A 20,334-nucleotide genomic window follows, 5' to 3' on the forward strand; every position below is an offset into this window, starting at 1 on the left:
ATGTTTTTTCACGTGACGCCTTCGCTCAAGTCTGTCTCGGGGCATTGAAAGCACACTGGAGTAAGAGCCTCATTATTGCACCATATGACTGCTATAGGCCTGGAAATGGGGTCAAATAATTTGGAACGGTTATGGAAAGTTTTTTTTTAATTCATAGGTAAAAATGTGTGGGAACCCTGTATGTTGGTGTGTAAGCATTCCTTTTGTCTTCTTGATAAGCCAGTTAAAACAAATCTAATTTCCAATATAGTGTTTCAGATGATGCCACATGGAAAGTGGCTACGCAGCCATAAGGCCACTGACAGTAGACTGCTCGAAAAAGAAGCATGTGCGATAAATATCAAGGACACCGGCACAGGTCACTTTAGAATCTGTCTGCTCTGCTCACAAATAAGGATATTTGTGTATTTACTTCACAATTTATGTTGACAATCTAGGAGTAAAAGGCTGTGAGTCAATCACATTGTTTCTTCCCATCTGAAAACATCAGGTGCTTTCCTAGGAACACTTCCAAACACATGAGTTGAAAATATTGGCATGCCAAGCAGATAAAAATGCCACAAAAAGCTTTGGTGGACATACCTCCATAAGAACTTCATACACAGCACCTTCAGCGCTGACTAGGACAAACTGACTAGTAAAAACTCCTCTTCATAATAATTCCACCTCCTCTTTTTTTAATCTTGCATACACATTCCTTTTTTTTGTATTACCATTACTAATGGTGCTACAATGATAGAGCAGTCAAACAAAAATACATCTTACTCGTATGTAGCTGTACACAAGCAGTAACAATAAAGAACCTTGAACACACACAACAGTGTAATTGAAAACATCTTTAATAGCAGAATGTTAAGGCTGAATGTGTATCTATTTACAGAGCTGTCGTAGCAGAACTTCCAGAGGTCTCAGCTGTTTGGAGGTCCAAGTACAAGAGGGTGGTGGTTACTGTCCTGGGGTGGGATCATTTTGGTTTTGGGATCTTTTTGGATGGGTGGTGTCTGGTTTTGGGACCAAATGGACCCTTATGGATCTGTAACTCTAGAGTGTACAGATGAAACCCGGGTCCATTTGGTTCCATCTATACACTCTCAGAGTTAAATTAACACTTTCGAATTTTACAGCGTAGATTGACTTCCCACAGATCAAATGGGGGTCCATGAGATGATAAAGGTTGAGAGTCACTGATGTAGTAAGAGAGGTGGTGTGTATGAAGGTAGGTGCAGTAATTGGTGGTGTTTCTAGCTCGCAGCAGCAGGGGGCGTAGTCTTACTGCAGAGCCTCCCCAGCAGACCTGCCATCTGCAGCAGAGAGTTGACGCCCTCACACACCTTCATGTGGGTGTAACCGATCTCCTACACACAAACAAACACACACACACACACACACACACACACACACACACACACACACACACATTATAGATAACATGGCATTAATGTGTTTCCTCATCATATAAAGATAAATACTCATGTTTTGATTTTGGGGGAAATTGAAATTTCACTTTTTTCTTTCAATTTTGTTTCCTAAAAAGTGACACTAGCTGATCTACAAGCGCATAAAGGGTCACGTTGTGAGCTTGTAGATCGGCTATATTTTATTGGTTAATCAGACAAATCAATTTAAGCAAAACATTTTTTAATTATTTGATTTTTTTCTGTGTCATTTGTTGATGTGTAAAAACAAACCTGCTTCTTTAATTAATCTAAAAAAGTAATCGATAGAATAATTGCGAATGAAATGATAGTTGCAGCCCTAAACCACAGTGTTTCAGGTACCTTGATGAACTCCAGCTTCAGGTACTCGGGCATCTGGAAGGTCTTGCAGACCCTGAAGATGTTTCCTATGATGTCCTCTGGGGAGTAGCCCAGCCTCCACAGCTGCTCCATGATCTTGTAGGCCTCGTCTATGTTGGCCTCCACGCAGTGTCCCAGCATGCTCTTCACCAGGAGGGGGTGTGGCTCGTCGCACACCTTGAACACGTTCTCGCTGTTGATGTAACCGAAGCCGGCGTGTGTGGACTGCAGGTTGTTGAGGGCCTGAGGAGACACAGAGAATGAAATGGGGATAGTTCATCCATTTTTTCTATCAATTAGTCACCCCATGGAGACTTGAATTCACGGACATTTCTGTTTGTCGCATTCAGCCACTCATTTGATGGCTTAGACAAAAAACAAAAAATATCCATGAATACAAGTCTCCATGGGGTGACTAATTGATAGAGAAAAAAAAGTCATTTTGGGGGTGAGCTATCCCTTTAAACTTGATAGATCGTGAAAACGGTGCTTTGAACTTCTTTTTGATCACACGTTTTATATTTTCAGGATATCTTTCTAAAGCGTGGGATAGGAGGAGAAGGCTGACTTACAATAGATGAACTTCACTTTTACTTTTTATATTCTATGGGCAGGTACGTATATGCTCTGTTTATATTCAGGTTCTATTATGAGTTGCTACACTGGAATGTTTTGATGTGTCTGATAATCACATGTGGGATGGGTCAAGCAGTTGTCCTGACACATACATTTAATATTCATTCATTCACAGACACAGAGGTTTGGACACTGACATGTCTACCTGTCTCCCTGTGCAGTGGAGATGATGTCTGTCTGTCTGTCTGTCCTACCTGTGCAGTGAAGATGATGTCTGTCCTGTCTGTCTGTCACTCTGTCTGTCTGTCTGCATGCCCTACCTGTGTCATGTCTCCCTGTGCAGTGAAGACGATGTCTGTCCTATCTGCCTGTCTGTCCTACCTGTCTCCCTGTCTGTCCTACCTGTCTCATGTCTCCCTGTCTGTCTCATGTCTCCCTGTCTGTCTCATGTCTCCCTGTCTGTCCTACCTGTCTCATGTCTCCCTGTCTGTCCTACCTGTCTCATGTCTCCCTGTCTGTCCTACCTGTCTCATGTCTCCCTGTCTGTCCTACCTGTCTCCCTGTCTGTCCTACCTGTCTCATGTCTCCCTGTCTGTCTGTCCTACCTGTCTCATGTCTCCCTGTCTGTCCTACCTGTCTCATGTCTCCCTGTCTGTCCTACCTGTCTCATGTCTCCCTGTCTGTCCTACCTGTCTCATGTCTCCCTGTCTGTCCTACCTGTCTCCCTGTCTGTCCTACCTGTCTCATGTCTCCCTGTCTGTCTGTCCTACCTGTCTCATGTCTCCCTGTCTGTCCTACCTGTCTCATGTCTCCCTGTCTGTCCTACCTGTCTCATGTCTCCCTGTCTGTCCTACCTGTCTCATGTCTCCCTGTCTGTCCTACCTGTCTCCTGTCTGTCCTACCTGTCTCATGTCTCCCTGTCTGTCCTACCTGTCTCATGTCTCCCTGTCTGTCCTACCTGTCTCCTGTCTGTCCTACCTGTCTCATGTCTCCCTGTCTGTCCTACCTGTCTCATGTCTCCCTGTCTGTCCTACCTGTCTCATGTCTCCCTGTCTGTCCTACCTGTCTCATGTCTCCCTGTCTGTCCTACCTGTCTGTCCTACCTGTCTCATGTCTCCCTGTCTGTCCTACCTGTCTCATGTCTCCCTGGGCGGTGAAGATGATGGCCTCCAGGCCGTCGTTGGACACGCTGAGTTTCTCCAGCTCCACCACCTCCTGCAGTCGGGCCAGGATCTGGTCGTCTCTGAGCTTGGAGTAGCGCAGCACGGCACAGCGAGACTGGATGGGCTCGATGATCTTATCTGAGGCGTTGCAGGCCAGAGCGAAACGAGTCGTCTTGGAGTAAATCTCCATGATTCTACGAAGAGCCTGCTGGGCGCCGTCCGTCATACTGGACAGACAGAGACAGACAGAGGGAGAAAAGAGAGATCAGAAAGAAGGATAAAATATTAAAGACACAGACAGACTGATGGATAAATAGATACATAGATCGTCCATGTGCAGTTGGATATTGGACTTTCTATCGGGCCGACGTCAGGTGGTGAGAATGGGCAACATTACATCGGACCCCCTGACCCTCAACACAGGAGCCCCCCAGGGCTGTGTGCTGAGTCCTCTCCTCTACTCCCTGTACACCTTCGACTGCGTAGCCACACACAGCTCCAACGTCATCATCAAATATGCGGATGACACGAGTGTGATGGGCCTGATTGACGATGACGATGAGACGGCCTACAGAGCAGAGGTCGGAGCATTGACACAGTGGTGCCAGGAGAACAACCTTGCTCTCAACGTCAATAAGACCAAGGAGCTCATCGTGGACTTCAGAAGGCGGGAGAGAGAGCACGCACCCATCCACATCAATGGTGTTGCAGTGGAACAGGTCGATGACTTTAAGTTCCTCGGAATAAACATTTCGAGGGACCTCAAGTGGGCAACGCATACCACACAGGTGGTGAAAAAGGCCCAACAGCGGCTCTACTGCCTCCGGCGTCTCAAAAAGTTCAGAGTGAGCCCCCGCATCCTGAGAGCTTTCTACACCAGCACCATCGAGAGCATCTTGACGAGTGGCACCACCGCCTGGTTCGGAAACTGCACCGCAGCCGAACAAAAGGCACTGCAGAGAGTGGTGCGAACGGCGCAGCGCATCGTGGGCGGTGAGCTTCCCCCTCTCCAGGTCATACATCGGAAACGGTGTGTGGCTAAGGCCGGAAGCATCATCAAGGACATTTTCCACCCCAGCCATGGTCTGTTTAAGTCACTGCGGCACCCACGGCCAGGCAAGCGTTGGAGGAGCATCGGAAGCAGCACCACGAGACTCTGTAACAGCTTTTATCCAGCAGTAATAAGACTGTTGAACGAGAACTGAGCATGTGGACACTGTGCACTGAACTCCCCATTACAAACACTTCCTCCCCTTAAATTATTATGTACATTAGCCACTCTCCTAAATGCACTTTACTGTATTTCTATTCTATTCTATCTATCTTTTTTAACTGCATTAATGGGCCTGTACAATTAAGAATTTCACCCATATTACCTATAATGTGATGTGACAATAAAGTTTGATTCTGATACTGACAGAGTGGGGTTGTGAAAATAATTTGTTCCTGACAAAGGTCCAGTTTTCTAAATGGAAAATGTTTTTTTTTAAAGATGTTTTTTAGGGATTTTTTGCCTTTATTTATAGGTATAGTGGAGATGGACAGGAAACAGGGAGAGAGATATGGGGAGAGATATGCAGTAAAGATCGTCTGGAACGGGACTCGAACGGGACCGCGATGCACTGTCAGCCTAGGTGCCCTAAATGGGAAAAGTTTAACTTTTAAGGAAAAGATAAGTAGTAATTTGAGGCCAAATGCAGAGTATTAGACTGGACAGTAAGTAGATGCACGGCCATCTTTATCGTAGTTCAGACATTGTTTCAACAGGAAAAGCGTACAGCACTGTGCAGCTGTCTTACCAGTATGACAGAGAGACAGAAAGACAGACAGACAGACATGTCTCACCTGTCTGCCTCGTCCAGTATAATGACCTTGTGTCTTCCTGGAGGCAGGGTGACTTTCTGCTGGGCGAACATCTTAATTTTATTCCTCACCACATCGATCCCTCTGGAGACAACAACACAACATGTCATACAACACAATATACATGTCATACAATACAACATGTCATACAACACAACTTATGTCAGTGGTTCTCAAACTTTTTCATGTGAAGGACCCTCAAATTGACACTTATTAGCCCGCGGACCCCCATTTCAAAAGATATGCCAGGGACCCCCATAAGAGAAGATTTTTTACGGCTGTAGCAGTGTACAAATGGAACCAAATGGACCCGTTAGGGTCCATTTGTACACTCTCAGAGTTACAGACCCATAAGGGTCCATTTGGTGCCTAATCTATCATTTAGCTGGGGACCCCCTGGAACTCCCTCAAGGACCCCTGGGGGTCCCTGGACCCCACTTTGAGAACCAATGATATATGTCATACAATACAACATCACAGCTACTATTGATGCATTTCATGATTCATACCCATTCATTTGAAGCTTTCATGTACAGTATTTCATAATCTATATACCTATCATATACTTATCATCTATATACCTGTCATTTGAAGCATTCAGCTCCAACACGGCATCTTTCATTGACGCTCCAAGCAGGGCTCTGGCTAAACACAGGATGCTGGTGGTTTTACCGGTTCCAGGAGGACCTGACATTACAACAAACACACATACACACACATTAACATACACTTGCACATACAGTAACATACATGATTAACATACATACATATAGAGTAACATACGAAGATGTAGATAAAATAGCAGATCTACAAGCTCACAGTGCATCACTTCGTGCCATGCTGTGAGCTTGTAGATCTGCTATTTTAGAATAGCCAACATATGATAGTTGTTAAACCTGACCCCTGGGCATGGAACCCCGCAAACTGCCCAAAGGACCCCTGGCTGAGAACCACTGATCAAGCAGACAGTTATACTGTTGGCTAATGGCCACATTATGTAATTAAGAGCTCATATATAATGATATTATTAACATTAGCTATACAGTACAACTCTCGTAAACGTATTTATGATTCTGACGTTTTCAATCTACGAGAGTTGTAGGGTTCACCCCCCATGGACACAGGGACACGTAGACACTCCAAACATGTACAAATTGAAAATAAAGGTGCTTAACCCCACGCCCCAAATGTTAACTCTCGCTACGGGGTAGTAGTTTAATGTAATAATCCATATCTTTCAATAAAGAAGAGTTTTAATGCCGTCTGTGGCCGAATCTGTCGGAAGTTCCCAATGGGCGGTAGTGACGCGCCCCATCTGGTGAAACCCGGAATTACACTCAATGTAAACAGGAAGTAAACGAGGGTGAAAAAATGGCGTTCGGCCACAGACGGCATTAAAACACTTCTTTATTGAAAGTTATGGATTATTACATTAAACTACTACCCCGTAGAGACGGTTAACATTTGGGGCTTGGGGGTAAGCACCTTTATTTTCAATGTGTACATGTTTGGAGTGTCTACGGGGCATAGTGCAGAAAATCCCTGTCTCCATGGGGGGTGAACCCTACAACTCTCGTAGATTGAAAACGTCAGAATCATAAATACGTCTACGAGAGTTGTATTCTACAGCTACTGTTGGCTAATGGCTACATTATGTCAATACGAGCTCATATGTAATGATGTTATGAACATATTGACCTGCTATAATGATGTTATTAACATATTGACCTGCTATAATGATGTTATTAACATAATGACCTGCTATAATGATGTTATTAACATATTGACCTGCTATAATGATGTTGGGCACGTTGCCCTCGCGGGCGAACACCTCCAGCCGGCTGACGGTCTCCTGGTTGCCGACCACCTGGTTCAGAGTGAGGGGTCTGTACTTCTCCACCCAGGGCAGCTCGTAGCTCTTCACCACCGCCTCGGCTTCCTTCATCTCCACCTCCATGTCCTTCATCTCCACCTCCATGCTTGTCGTAATGTAATGTTTTAATGTGAATATGAGGGTTGTTTATTGTCTTGAATGACTGACTGACAGGCAGCGCGCGAAACTGATGCTGAATTTCCCTCCGTCTGCGACCCAAACAGGAAGTCTGCACAGTACGCTGTCGTGTGATTGGTTCGCACCAATATCACGTCCACCGATTGGGTGAGAGGAATCATGACGTCATGGTGATGATGATGATGATGATGATGATGATGATGATGATGATGATTATATATTTTATTATTATTATTATTTAACATGAATGAACTCAAGCAAAGTTTCATGAAGGTCTTTTAAATAAAAAGTAAATTACTAATTTTCTTCCTTTACATCCCATTAAATCCCCCCTGGGCCTAAAACGTATTTAAAATGATATATATTTTTTAAATATATTTATTTGATACGTTTTTTTATTTTTTGTTCCCTTGTTCTGCTGAAAATTATATTCCTGCAAATGTGCCAAAAAATAAATAAATAAATAAATAACAACATGGGATGATGGGAGGAACTCGCCTTGTTGGGCTCCCAAAAGAGCAGATCTACAAGCTATCAACGCGTGGCGGCAGCGACGTGTTGATAGCTTGTAGATCTGCTCTTTTGGGCCCAAAACGACACCGTCGTACTAACCTCGCTTCACCAGGCTTTCCGCAGCACCCGTGGGAAGCTTGGTTTCTAATTGTGACTCAACCAGTGTAATCCGGTCTAGAGCCCGCCTACCGTATCCGGTCATATGCACGCACACATACATGCAAGTATAGGGTATGGAACCCAGACCGGATCAGCAACTTGCAAAGCAACTTGAACCCAGTCTACCCAACTAACGCGAGACTACAGTCTAACTAACGCCATATAAAACCGAGGCCATCGTCCCTTCCTACTTCTAGTGTTGCCATGTCCGCTTATTATAAGCGACTTTGGGCATGTCCTTCTGTAACGTCGCTTCACTCGCTCGTAAATATTGGTAGTTGCGGCGGGTTGCGTTTTTTTGGGCTTCTTTCTAAAGTGTAGTTGCTTATTTGGGGCTTGTTTACTAATGTCGTTTAAACCAGTGGTTCTCAAACAGATTAATATGTATTTCTCCACCGACCCCCCCCCCCATCTAAAAATATTTGCGTTGTTAAAATATTCCAAATTGTCTCCTTTTTTTGCCACAAGATTTTATTTGAAAATAGCAGTTCTACAAGCATGCATATAGGTTTAAAGTGCTCATGTAGTGTGTCTGTCATTAATGTTTCGTTTAATTGAGTACAAAGGAGAAAGGAAAGGGACCCCAATGGAAACAAGCCCTAGGCTTTAAAATCCTCTTAGCAGACCTTGTATTGAACTGTACATTGTTGCGCTTTATTTTTGCCAACTGCTAATAAAAGTATTCAATCAAAAATGTGGCCCATCCATACTCGCTTCTTTTGGGCTTGTTTTCGTTAGAGCTGGTTGCCTTGTTTCTCTCACAGAACATGGCAACACAGACCGTCGCACTAACGCCATATAAAAGCGGAGGCCCATCATCACTTCCTACTTCCGCAAACACACACACAACACAGTCTCTCCTTTTTATCGCTGCACATCAATGCGGCCGTTGAGGCGCTCCACCGCTCACACATCCTCACATTTATGACATTTATGACTTGTTATTTGTCGTTATTGTTGTTATTATGACCGCCGCGGCCGCCACGGAGCCGCCGGGGCTTCACACCCAGCGGAGGGACATTGAGTGTTTACTCCGCGACATAGAGCTGCGAGCCGGAGACACTTGGTGAGTTGACAGCGTCTAGGTTAGGTAGCGGCGCTGCACGCAAAGCGTTGACCTATCGAATAGTGTGACTCGCGTTCAGTGGTGGAAAAAGTACTCAAATTCTTTACTTAAGTAAAAGTACCAATACTGCAAAATAAAAATACTCTGTTACAAGTAAAAATCCAAAATTAAAAATGTACTTGAGTAAAAGTACAAAAGTATTGGCATCAAAATGTACTTAAAGTACCAAAAGTAAAAGTACTAAATATTTGAAAATAGCCGATCTACAAGCTCACAACGCGTCGCATTGTGAGCTTGTAGATCTGCTATTTTCAAATAGCCTAGGTATAAAATAGGTTTAAAGTGGTTAATGTGTGTTTCATTATATCAAAATTTACATCTGAAAAGTAACTAGTAACTAAAGTTTTCAAGTAAATGTAGTGGAGTAAAAGTACAATATTTGCCTCTGAGATGTAGTGGAGTAGAAGTAAAAGTATTGGAAATTGGAAATACTCAAGTAAAGTACAAATACCTAAAAATTGTACTTAAGTACAGTACTTAAGTAAATGTACTTAGTTACTTTCCACCACTGCCTTTAGCTGTATTTTGTTTGTTTTTGTTTATTTTCACTTTACAAGAGAATTAAAAAAAAAAAAAAAGATTCAGTACATATGTGAAGGAAACTGCCTAAAAACCCTCCAGGGGCTTAAAATTAGGATAAAATTACTTCAATGTGGAATGTTCACATCTATTATAAATAAAACATTAATAGACATGTCACACAGATGAAGAAACAAGACAAAATAAACCCAATATGGACAATGTAACGAAGAAAAGAAAAGAATCAGTGATGGAAAAAAGTATTAAATGTTTTTACTAAAAAATATACTTAAGAAGTACCAAATGAAAAGTGCTACAATATTTGAAAATAGCAGATCTACAAGCTCCTGTGAGCTTGTAGATCTGCTATTTTCAAATAGCCTATGTATAAAATAGGGTTAAAGTGGTTAATGTATGTTGTTTTATAAATAATAATTTAGTAACTAAAGCTTTAGTAAAAGTGCAATATTTGCCTCTGAGATGTAGTGAAGTAAAAGTAAGTATTGAAAATTGGAAATACTCCAGTAAAATAAAAATGTACCTAAAATAAACAAGTACAGCACTTGGAAACTCCATTAAACTGACAATTGCCAATATTGGCAATAAATAAACAACAACAAAAAAAAGAGTTGATCTGTGAACTCGACTCACCCGATTCGATGAGTCACCGATGTTGGTGTAACACCTGTTAGCATGGAGCTTGTTTTGGCACAAGGCTAACGTTTACTTAACGTGCAACAACACTGTTTTGTAATGGTTAAGATAAGTGAGGGTGCTATTGACATTAAAACTGTTAAACCACTTCTCCTATTTATGGCAGATAAAGTCTAACCACGAGAGGAAGCAGCGTGCACAAATTATTATGTTACATGACAAGATTGTGTTTTTTTTAGCCAACATTAGTCTATAGGGAGATGTTTACAGAATTATTAATGTTAGTGTAGTTGTCACTATAGTTTAATACAACGTCCTAGAGGAGCTCAAGTATTTCTTGTACCAATTATGTTTGTTTATCCTTTTTATCTTGGCTTGTGTATGTAAGTGAAACTGAAAACATGCAAGTTCATGTGCAAGAGCAGTGAATGATAATGTTACAGTGTTAGTCAATACATCATGTGTTTAGATGAACTAGTAAATATAAAATAGTTTTGATCAGAATTTTATTTTTTTAATCTATGGATTTATTTTGATATTGACTGTGGTCAGACTCAGAACAGCTGTTATATTGTACATCTTGCCTATTGTAAAGCAGTAAGCTTATGAATACTTAAAATACTTGTCATTATGGGGCTGGGCCCTCTGGTGTTTCTCTAGTATTTATTATTATTGTAAAGGGCCGTTCACACTGAGCTCTATAACTATATTGTATTTTTTTCATAGTTGGGTGTGAACTCTGCCATCCACTTGACCTGAAACTACTCACGTGTTGTTTAGATGGAGAATAGAATTTCAGGGTTTTACTGATTCTCGGGAAGACATGCTGGTTTAACCGTTTTGAACCCCAGTATCCACATTCTGGGGCGAACATTACCCCCCAAAAAATAGCAGATCTGCAAGCTCACAATGCATGTTGTTTGGTGTAGCCTGAAAAAACTAAGTACTGAGCCAACTTAGGTCCAGTTTACCAAGTCTAGAGGGTTTAAGTTGTTAAGGCTCGCATTCCATTGCGAGTCAGTAGTAATTAACTTGGATGAGTAGTGCAGCATATCTGCCCTGTGGGAGAATGAGTGAGCATTGTATCTCCATGAATCACAGGGAATGTCGCGTGCAAATTTAATACATCACACTACCATAAATGTAGTAAGGCTACAGGCCATGGAATCAACTCGTTTAGCTGTTTTCTGATCCGGTCTAGAGCGGATATGGATCTAGCCCGTGCCCTGTGCTCCTCCAAAATGACTCCCCCTTCAAAATGTGTAATTTTAGGAATTCGACAAGTTTCTTCAAGTAATTCTTGTTTGGAAATACTGTTTTGGTTTGTCCACGTTTTTATTCTGAGCTGTAGTGACTGGCGAGGCCAGGCTAATTGATTTATTCGGCATTCATGTGGCGGAACAATAACATTGTGGCGCCACCGGAAAACCAGGCTTTCTACCGTATGGAAAACCTGGTGTTGCAAGGTTAACCATATAGTTGAGGTATAGTCTCTCTTATAGTAGTTATGAATATGAACACAGGGAAAACGTTATGTTACTGTAGATTTGTTTTAAAGAAGAATAGTGCATACTGCATACACTTGGTTTGGTGAATAATTTGAGACGGCTGAGAGGGAGACGGGTGTAGGAGAGACAGACGGTAGGAAAGCTGAGAGAGAGACAGACAGTAGGACAGCTAGGGGGATACAGTGTAGGAGAGACAGACGGTAGGAAAGCTGAGAGGTAGACAGTGTAGGAGAGACAGACAGTAGGACAGCTGAGAGGGAGACAGTAGAACAGCAAGGAGATACAGTGTAGGAGAAACAGAACGTAGGAAAGCTGAGAGAGACAGACAGTAGGACAGCAAGGGGATACAGTGTAGGAGAGACGGACAGTAGGACAGCTGAGAGGGAGACAGTAGAACAGCAAGGGGATACAGTGTAGGAGAAACAGAACGTAGGAAAGCTGAGAGAGAGACAGACAGTAGGACAGCAAGGGGATACAGTGTAGGAGAAACAGAACGTAGGAAAGCTGAGAGAGACAGACAGTAGGACAGCAAGGGGATACAGTGTAGGAGAGACGGACAGTAGGACAGCTGAGAGGGAGACAGTGTAGGAGAGACAGAACGTAGGAAAGCTGAGAGGGAGACAGTGTAGGAGAGACAGAACGTAGGAAACAGACATTTTATGACTTCCTGTAGAGTGTGAGAGTGAGTCCATAAACAAATTAAAATGTAAAATAGAGAATCAGATTGGGTGATTGTGATCTTATATGAAGCAATGTTAATATTTGATCATTTGTTTTGTCATAAGATATGAGTGGAAACTGGACGGATACAGTGCTGTATCCATTGAGTATCACTTAAGCCAACCTTTCTCCTCAACAAAACAAAGATTTCTAATTATCCACATGGAGCTATTATTATTAACACTGCTAACTTAACGGGGGATAAAACGGGGACTGTTGTGGAGCCATGGAGTTGTTTGTCTCAGCTTCTGGAAATCCCAATGTGATGACACATCTGAGCCTCCAGTTTCACTTTTGATTTCTTGAGTTCATCTCCAAGAAAGAGACCTGAAAAATGAAAGTGGACTTTCTTTATTTCTTGTAAAGCAGGACCTGTCTTTGAAATGTTTTTATGACTAGGTCATATCTTGAACTAGTAAATATAAAATAGTTTTCACCAGAATACATTTTTTTTTCTATTGATTTATTTTGACACTGTGGTCACAACAGCTGTTACATTGTATATCTTTGCCTATTGTAAAGCAGTTAGCATAAGAGTACTTAAAATACTTGTCATTATGGGCTGGGCCCTCTGGTGTTTCTCTATAGTATTTATTATTATTATGTTAAATTATTATATATTTTTTATAGTTGGTGTGAACTCTGCCATTCACTTGACTTGAAACTATATTTTTATAGTTCTAGTTATATTTATAGTTATAGTGCTCAGTCAATGTGAACGGCCCTTTAGGGGTTCGGTCCAAAACCATGTATAATCAAATATGGGGCCAGTTCTCCTGATGGTGGCGCTAATGGCAACGGTGTTCAAAAGTTGAATATTGGCTACACATTTTGCAAGCAACTTTAATACACTGAAACCGTGTGGAAATTATGAAGTCCCATCAATCGGACAGTTTAATAAAATGTAAAAGTAATTTAACCAAATAAGCCTACATCAGCAAATAACGCAAACATGTCAACAGAAGACCTTTCCCTCGAGGGAGATTTAAATTTACATTTTGAGTCCACCACGCATACAAAATATTTGACTGATGGTGATACTATACACTTTTGCTGTAAATAAATTCTTGCTTAGTAAAAAAAATTCTGAATGTGATGTGATATAAAGTCTGGAGGAGGCTTGTGTCCATACCCAAATGGAAATAAGGACAACAAACCTATAAGAACAAAAGTGCTTCACCAGAACAGTGTTTACGTACACTACAGTATTAATTTAAACCCATTAAAACCGGGGAATGCACTTTAACCATTATTTTATACTTTGGCTATTCAAAAATAGCTGGATTGAATGGGTTAACATTCTTCCTAAGTTTCACTTTTGCTTCTCCAGGTGGTTCTGTTTTTGTGATGTCATGCACTTATCAGCATGCGCTGCGATTGGTCTACTTTTATTCATTTATTTATTTAATAAGTATGTAGGCTATAATGTATTTTCACAGCTGGATTGTGTATAGGCAAGTATTGCTTTTTTTTAACATAGGGGAGAGCGGAAGATGAGGGTAGAGAGGGGAAAAGATGTGTAATTCATGACTCTGGCAGGAATCGAACCAGAGGACAGTGCAGCCATAAGGTGCATTGCTATTATAGTCAGCACACTAACCAGTCAGCACACTAACCATTCACCCACAGGGCTCAAAATAAACTTGTTTACTTGGTAGCACTGGCACTCCCCAACTTCAAAATGTTGTACCCACCAATATCTATGGAGCACCAACAATGTATGTAATAGTATTTTTTTAAATCGTGAAAACCTGTGCAAATCTTTGAATATATATTTTTTCCAAGCGTTTGTAAAACATTTGTAAAATATTTTTGTTCCAGAGACTCCCCAGAAGCAAAGATTTGAATTACAAATGTTCTCTTTAAAAAATATATATTCAAAGATTTGCACAAATTCTTAAAATGTTTCAAAAATAGCAGATCTACAAGCTCATAGCGCTATGAGCTTGTAGATCTGCAATTTTTGAATAGCCAAAGAAATCTAAAATGACAGATGCGTCCCTGGATTGAAAGGGTTAAAAGGTAAATGACAGGCCACTATGTCCTGGTGCCAGGACTTAAAATGTCATCTCCTTGATCTCTGCCTTTTTACAGAAAAAACATTTAGGTCTAATGTTTCTGTCTTTTTCTCTGTGTGTGTCACAGGTACATCATAGAACATCGGTGGTATGAACAGTGGAAGGAGTTTGTTGAAACGGGAGACCAGAACTCCTCATCGTTCCCGGGACAGATCGACAACACAGATCTGTTTGAAGGTCAGTCTCATTATCAATATTAGTAGTAGTAGTAGTAGGATTGGGAACCTGATCCAACATTGAGGAACCGAAATCGGTTCCATAACATTTGGAACCGTTTCCCGAACCGGTTTTATCACACGGTCTTACAATATTGGTGGTTCTCAAGGACTCATAAGTCTGAGAGTTACAGACCTGTAAGGATCCATTTGGAACCACTACTCTATGGGTATAAGTAACAGCGTCTCCTAATGCTTTTTACTTTTACATTTGTGCCTCCTTTTTGAGCATCCTAAGTTGTTGAAACCCTCTAACAACCTGTGGGTATGTCCTAAGCGGCCAAATATTAAAAACAATGTGTTCATAGGTTCTGTATTTGTTGTGCGCCCCCATCCAGTTATTACACTGGCCCAGGGCACAGTCCGGAGAAAAAAGAGAAAAACATAGGACAAGACTAAGACTAGACTAGGACAACAAGAACTCAGTCACTCACTCTGTCAGTCAGTCACAACAGGAGGGAGTAGAAACTACACACACACACACACACACACACACACACACACACAGGCTGCACCTATAGCCCAGCTCTTAGATGGTATGTAGAAGTGGTTGGTATTTAATGACATTGGTCAGAAAGGCTTCCTCTAGGCTAGAGAGAGACACACACATACACACACTTTGAACTTTGACCCTAGATACGTTGACCAACATTGCATGTTCAACAGTTGCCAAGGCTGCACAACACAGCTTCATCTTTCAGCACACCTTAAAACTTATAAAGATTTGGGGAAGAAGATGGAAGAGTATTGCGTGGAGACAGATAAGTAGGGATACTCTGTTTGCTATTCTCTACTCTCACCTTTCAGAATAGGATAGGATAGACCATTATTAATCCAGAGGGAAATTCAGTCGTCAGACAGCTGTGTTACCAGCCAGTGTTTTATTCAACGTCTCAAGTCTATTTTCAGTGAACTTAAGAGGGAATTTAAATTTGAATGTTTCCAAGTCTGTCAAAAACAAAGATGCAAATGAATACTGCATGTACATTTTAAATGCAGAGGACAAATTTCACATTATGTGCAAGTGTACAGTGAGTGACAAATGCCTCAAAACAACTGAAAGGGGACAAAATTATTATTCAGATGCAACTAAATTTCATTTGAAAGGCAAAATACATGGAACGTCCCTTCCCAGCTCAGCCCCCTACAGCGTACATCGTCTTTTTGTACGGTGTCGGTGAGGGAACTTTGTTTAACCCTTTGAAGACCGAGAACGCATCTGTGTAACCACTTTAATCATTATTTTATACTTTGGCAATTCAAAGTTAGCAGATATACAAGCTCATAGCGTGGCACCGAGTGGCGTGCTATGAGCTTGTAGATCTGCTATTTTTGAAAAATAGTGACAATTTGGGCAAATCTTTGAATATATATACGGTAATATATATACTTTTTTTTAAAGCAAACATTTTTAACTCTGTCACAACTTCTGGGGGTCCCTGGAACAAAATATTTTGAGATGCGGGGTGCGGGGTCCACGGCCAAATACATATCATTTTTGAGAACCACTGATATTAGGATTTAGAAGACATTTGTAGAATCCCCCAGAAGCAAAGATTTGAGTTACAAATGTTTGCTATAAGATCAGGATGATCTACAAGCTCATAGCGCAGCACTCGGTGCCGTGTTATTTTTGAATGGCCCAAAGAGATCTAAAAATGACAGAGATGCGTTCCCGGTTTGAATGGGTTAAATGATGATGATGATGAAGACGATGATGATGATGTCTTTGATGATTCCAGACCAGGACTCGTACCATCTGAAGGAGCGCCTGGTGGAGAACGAGGACTTCCTGCTGGTTCCGGCCGAAGCCTGGCACAAGCTGCTCACCTGGTATGGCATGGTGGATGACCAGCCTGCTCTGGAGCGCAAGGTAAACTCTACTACTGCATGGGTCCTCAACTGGGGGGGGGGGGAGGGGAGGGTCCTCAGAGTTAGTACAGGGGGGGGCACCAAGTCTTTGTGTGATAGGAACTCTTTATTTTCCCCATTATATTAATCACTTGAACCCTTGCATTCCTATTCTTGGGGGAACATTCACCGAAAGTAGTCGATCTAGGTTCTGGCCGCGACCCCCAAAAATAATCATATTCCTGACAAGCACTTGGAACTGTAGTAGTTGAGGAATTGGGTTTGACTCTGTTCCATAGATAAATATTGTGAAAATGGCTAATTTCATTGTTTTGCCATTGTCTCGGGTAATATTTGACAATTTGGCCAATGTTTGACAATTTTTTACAGCAGTTTGTTAATTACCTTTGACGCCGTAATGGTCTCTTTTAATTTTTTTGAGGTATCTCTTTAAATTAATTAAATTGTCACTTACTTTGTTACCCTGTATACTCTTACAGTGCATGTTGGTTGAGTGAGAAAACAATGTTGCACATTAACTCATTCAGTGCCACATGACCCCTGAGCGCCCTGAGCGCCACATGACTTCTAAGACGTCATAAAAAAATTTAAAGTCATAAAAAAAATAAAAAATAAACTTTTCCTTTTAAAAAAAGGTTCAGAACCCAAGATATGATGATTTGAAGATTTGCTGCTCCATTCACTTATTGTTTAACTTCTTACTGAAAAAGGCTGTATCTCGGCTCCTGAGCACTTTTTTTTACAATTAATTTTGGCTGTGGCACTCAGAACCAAACTTCCATAAATAAGAAAAGGCACTGAAAGAGTTAAGCAAATCACCTGGGGACCCCAGGTGGGGTGCTCTGCGCGGCCACTTGGCGGCTAGCTCAAGTCCGCTCCTGACGGAGTTCCTTTCTGGGTTGATTTTGGTCAGTCATGCACATCCCTAGTAATGAACGTCCTCATTCCATCGTCAGTGGAGCATGTCGAGTCAAAAGTGTGACAGAAGATGTTGGCCAACTAATCACCTATGACCTGGGAGTGACTACGTGTTCTACTGGGAGGCAGTGGTGTAAAGTAACTAAGTACATTTACTCAAGTACTGTACTTGTAATTTTGACTTTACTTGAGTATTTCCAATTTTCAGTAGCTGTTGTTATGCACCAGCTAATGTGGATCCTAATGAACTTGAAACTTCAGCCCTATATATATTTCGGCTATTTGAAAATGCCGATCTACAAGCTCACAATTGAGCATTCCGGACTTTTACTTGTAAAAAAAAACGTTTACTTTTCTACATTACAGTATTGATACTTTTACTTAAGTAAAAAGAGTGTACTTTTTCCGCCATGGCCTGGGAGTGACAATGTGTTGTACTGCGAGGACATTAACTGTGTGTGTGTGTGTGTGTTGTGTGTTGTGTGTGTAGGTAGTAGACCTGCCCAGTACGTTGAAGGTAGAGGTATATCCAGTGGAGGTCTTCCTCTGTCTCCATAGCAACATGGACAACGTTATCACCGCACAGTTCAGCCGGGCTGACCGCATACGTAAGTGTGTGTGTGTGTGTGTGTGTGTGTATAGTCAGTGATGTCACTCAACTAAATGAATTTTTGAGAATCTAGTGTGTGTGTGTGTGTGTGTGTCAGACTCCATTCAGAAGGAGGTGTGCAAACAGTTTTCGGTGGCTGAGGGTTCCGAATGTCGACTGTGGATGAAGAGCTCAGACACCTGCTGTGAACGACTCCGGAACACACAAGTCACCGTCCTGGACGCCTGCCTCTGCTCTGGAATGGTCTGACCTCCTCCTCTCCTCTCCTCTCTCTTGTTTATCAGAATGTTACTTCTATTTAAGTGTGTGTTTTAACGTGTGTGTGTGTGTGTGTGTGTGTGTGTGTGTGTGTGTGTGTGTGTGTGTGTGTGTGTGTGTGTGTGTGTGTGTGTGTGTGTGTGTGTGTGTGTGTGTGTGTGTGTGTGTGTGTGTGTGTGTGTGTCAGACTGTCATCATGGAGATCAGGAATGCTGATGGTACCTGGCCCAGCTCCAGACCCCAAATCATGTAAGACATGAGGGATTAACCCATTGAGACCTGAAGCCGATTCTACATGTCTCCTAAATCCCAACAGTTTTCTGAAAAACCTATGTTTCTATATCAGTGGTTCTCAATATTTTTCATGTCAAGGACCCCCAAAATGATATGTATTTGGCCGCGGACCCCCATCAAAATATTTTGTTCCAGGGACCCCCCAGAAGCAAAGATTTGAGTTAAAAATGTTCGCTTTAAAAATATATATTTTCAAAGATTTTCACGAATTTTCACGAATTTTCAAAAATAGCAGATCTACAAGCTCGTAGCGCGGCACTCGGTGCCGCGCTATGAGCTTGTATATCTGCTATTTTTGAATAGCCTAAAGTGTAAAATAATGCTTTTTAGCTCAAATCTAAAAATGACACAGTTCCAGGTCTTAATGGGTTAATAATACATCTCTTATATATTTATTTTATTGTCTCCACCAAGCCGAAGGTGTGGCTGAGACTGTTTTGCCCCCTGTCTGTCCGTGTGTCCGTCCGGCCGTCTGAACAGCTGATCTCCGGCACCGTTGGCTCAATCAACGTGAAACTGTGCACACACACTCCCTTTTCACATTCACCTGTTATTGCGCCACCAGGAGGCCGATCTCTTTGCACAACACGTTTTTTTTTATTTTACTCCTACAGATTTAGTCACAAATCTCTATAGTCATGTGATCAATACAGATCAGTCCGATTTGGCATATTCCATCCTGATTGGCGTCCATAGTTTGCAGGAGTGGTCTGTTTTGAACAAAATGTCTCGGATCATGAACGCAGCGTGCGATTGCCGTGAAACCTTGCACGCACATTCCCACTAGGCCAAGGAAGAAATGCCACCCTACATGTGTCTTCTGCAGACCGGTCTTGCCCAGAGCACTGGGTGGACGTTTTGCAGAAACCAAAAAGTGGAAGAGCCAATCAGCGTCTATAATGACTGAATTCCGAACATTGCTGGCCCACAATAACCTACCTGACCTGGCAGAGACCTGTGCTCAGTGGAGCAGTTTTTTTTAAATTATATATAAATGCATAGGGTTAACTGTATGTGTTTGTGTGTGTAGGAGGAATTCCGTAGAAGATCAGGACTCTTACAAAGGACAACCAGGAGTGTGTGGACTCACCAACTTGGGAAACACATGCTTCATGAACTCTGCTCTGCAGGTATATACACACACACACACACACACACACACACACACGCTTCATGAACTCTGTCTGCAGGTGCACGCACGCACGCACACGCACACACGCTTCATGAACTCTGTCTGCAGGTATAGAGGATGCACAGAAGATGTTTACAGACCACATTACACAGTAAAAGAAAAACAACGATTCAAGCGTAGCTGCCCTCAAAAATAAGTGGGCAAAACTTCTCTGCATCTGGAAGTACATGGGCAGAAGAGTGGCGTTCCCTTTGGCAACCTGATGAATTTGCCAACTTTGTAAACTCGCACCAAAACAATGCCGATCTACCATCTCACAACACGTCATTTGAAATGGATCTTAAGTGGC

At 42.0% G+C, this 20,334-nt stretch overlaps 2 protein-coding genes across 2 annotated transcripts in view; one reads left to right on the forward strand and one right to left on the reverse strand.

Annotated features, from left to right (window-relative positions):
• Nucleotides 1-467: 467 nt before the first annotated feature.
• Nucleotides 468-7,481, reverse strand: LOC308096218 (replication factor C subunit 2-like). Its single transcript, XM_080443557.1, has 6 exons — nt 7,187-7,481; nt 5,980-6,085; nt 5,381-5,482; nt 3,504-3,762; nt 1,779-2,039; nt 468-1,355 (listed from the first exon to the last, which is right to left on the reverse strand). Exons 1-6 carry the CDS (start codon nt 7,374-7,376, stop codon nt 1,242-1,244), a joined length of 1,032 nt encoding a protein of 343 aa, XP_080299683.1. The 5' UTR covers nt 7,377-7,481; the 3' UTR covers nt 468-1,241.
• Nucleotides 7,482-8,922: 1,441 nt separating this feature from the next.
• The window catches only part of usp11 (ubiquitin specific peptidase 11), a 30,383-nt gene continuing 18,971 nt past the window's right edge, over nt 8,923-20,334 (forward strand). Inside the window, exons 1-7 of the mRNA XM_080443534.1 lie at nt 8,923-9,147; nt 14,754-14,863; nt 16,644-16,774; nt 18,182-18,299; nt 18,399-18,544; nt 18,747-18,808; nt 19,884-19,983. Of these exons, the coding sequence (XP_080299660.1) occupies nt 9,047-9,147; nt 14,754-14,863; nt 16,644-16,774; nt 18,182-18,299; nt 18,399-18,544; nt 18,747-18,808; nt 19,884-19,983 (768 nt within the window). The 5' untranslated portion in view covers nt 8,923-9,046. The remainder of the gene's footprint in view (nt 9,148-14,753; nt 14,864-16,643; nt 16,775-18,181; nt 18,300-18,398; nt 18,545-18,746; nt 18,809-19,883; nt 19,984-20,334) is intronic.

This window comes from Gymnoscopelus braueri (assembly GCF_963280865.1).
Source record: "Gymnoscopelus braueri genome assembly, chromosome: 12".
Lineage (NCBI taxonomy): Eukaryota > Metazoa > Chordata > Actinopteri > Myctophiformes > Myctophidae > Gymnoscopelus > Gymnoscopelus braueri.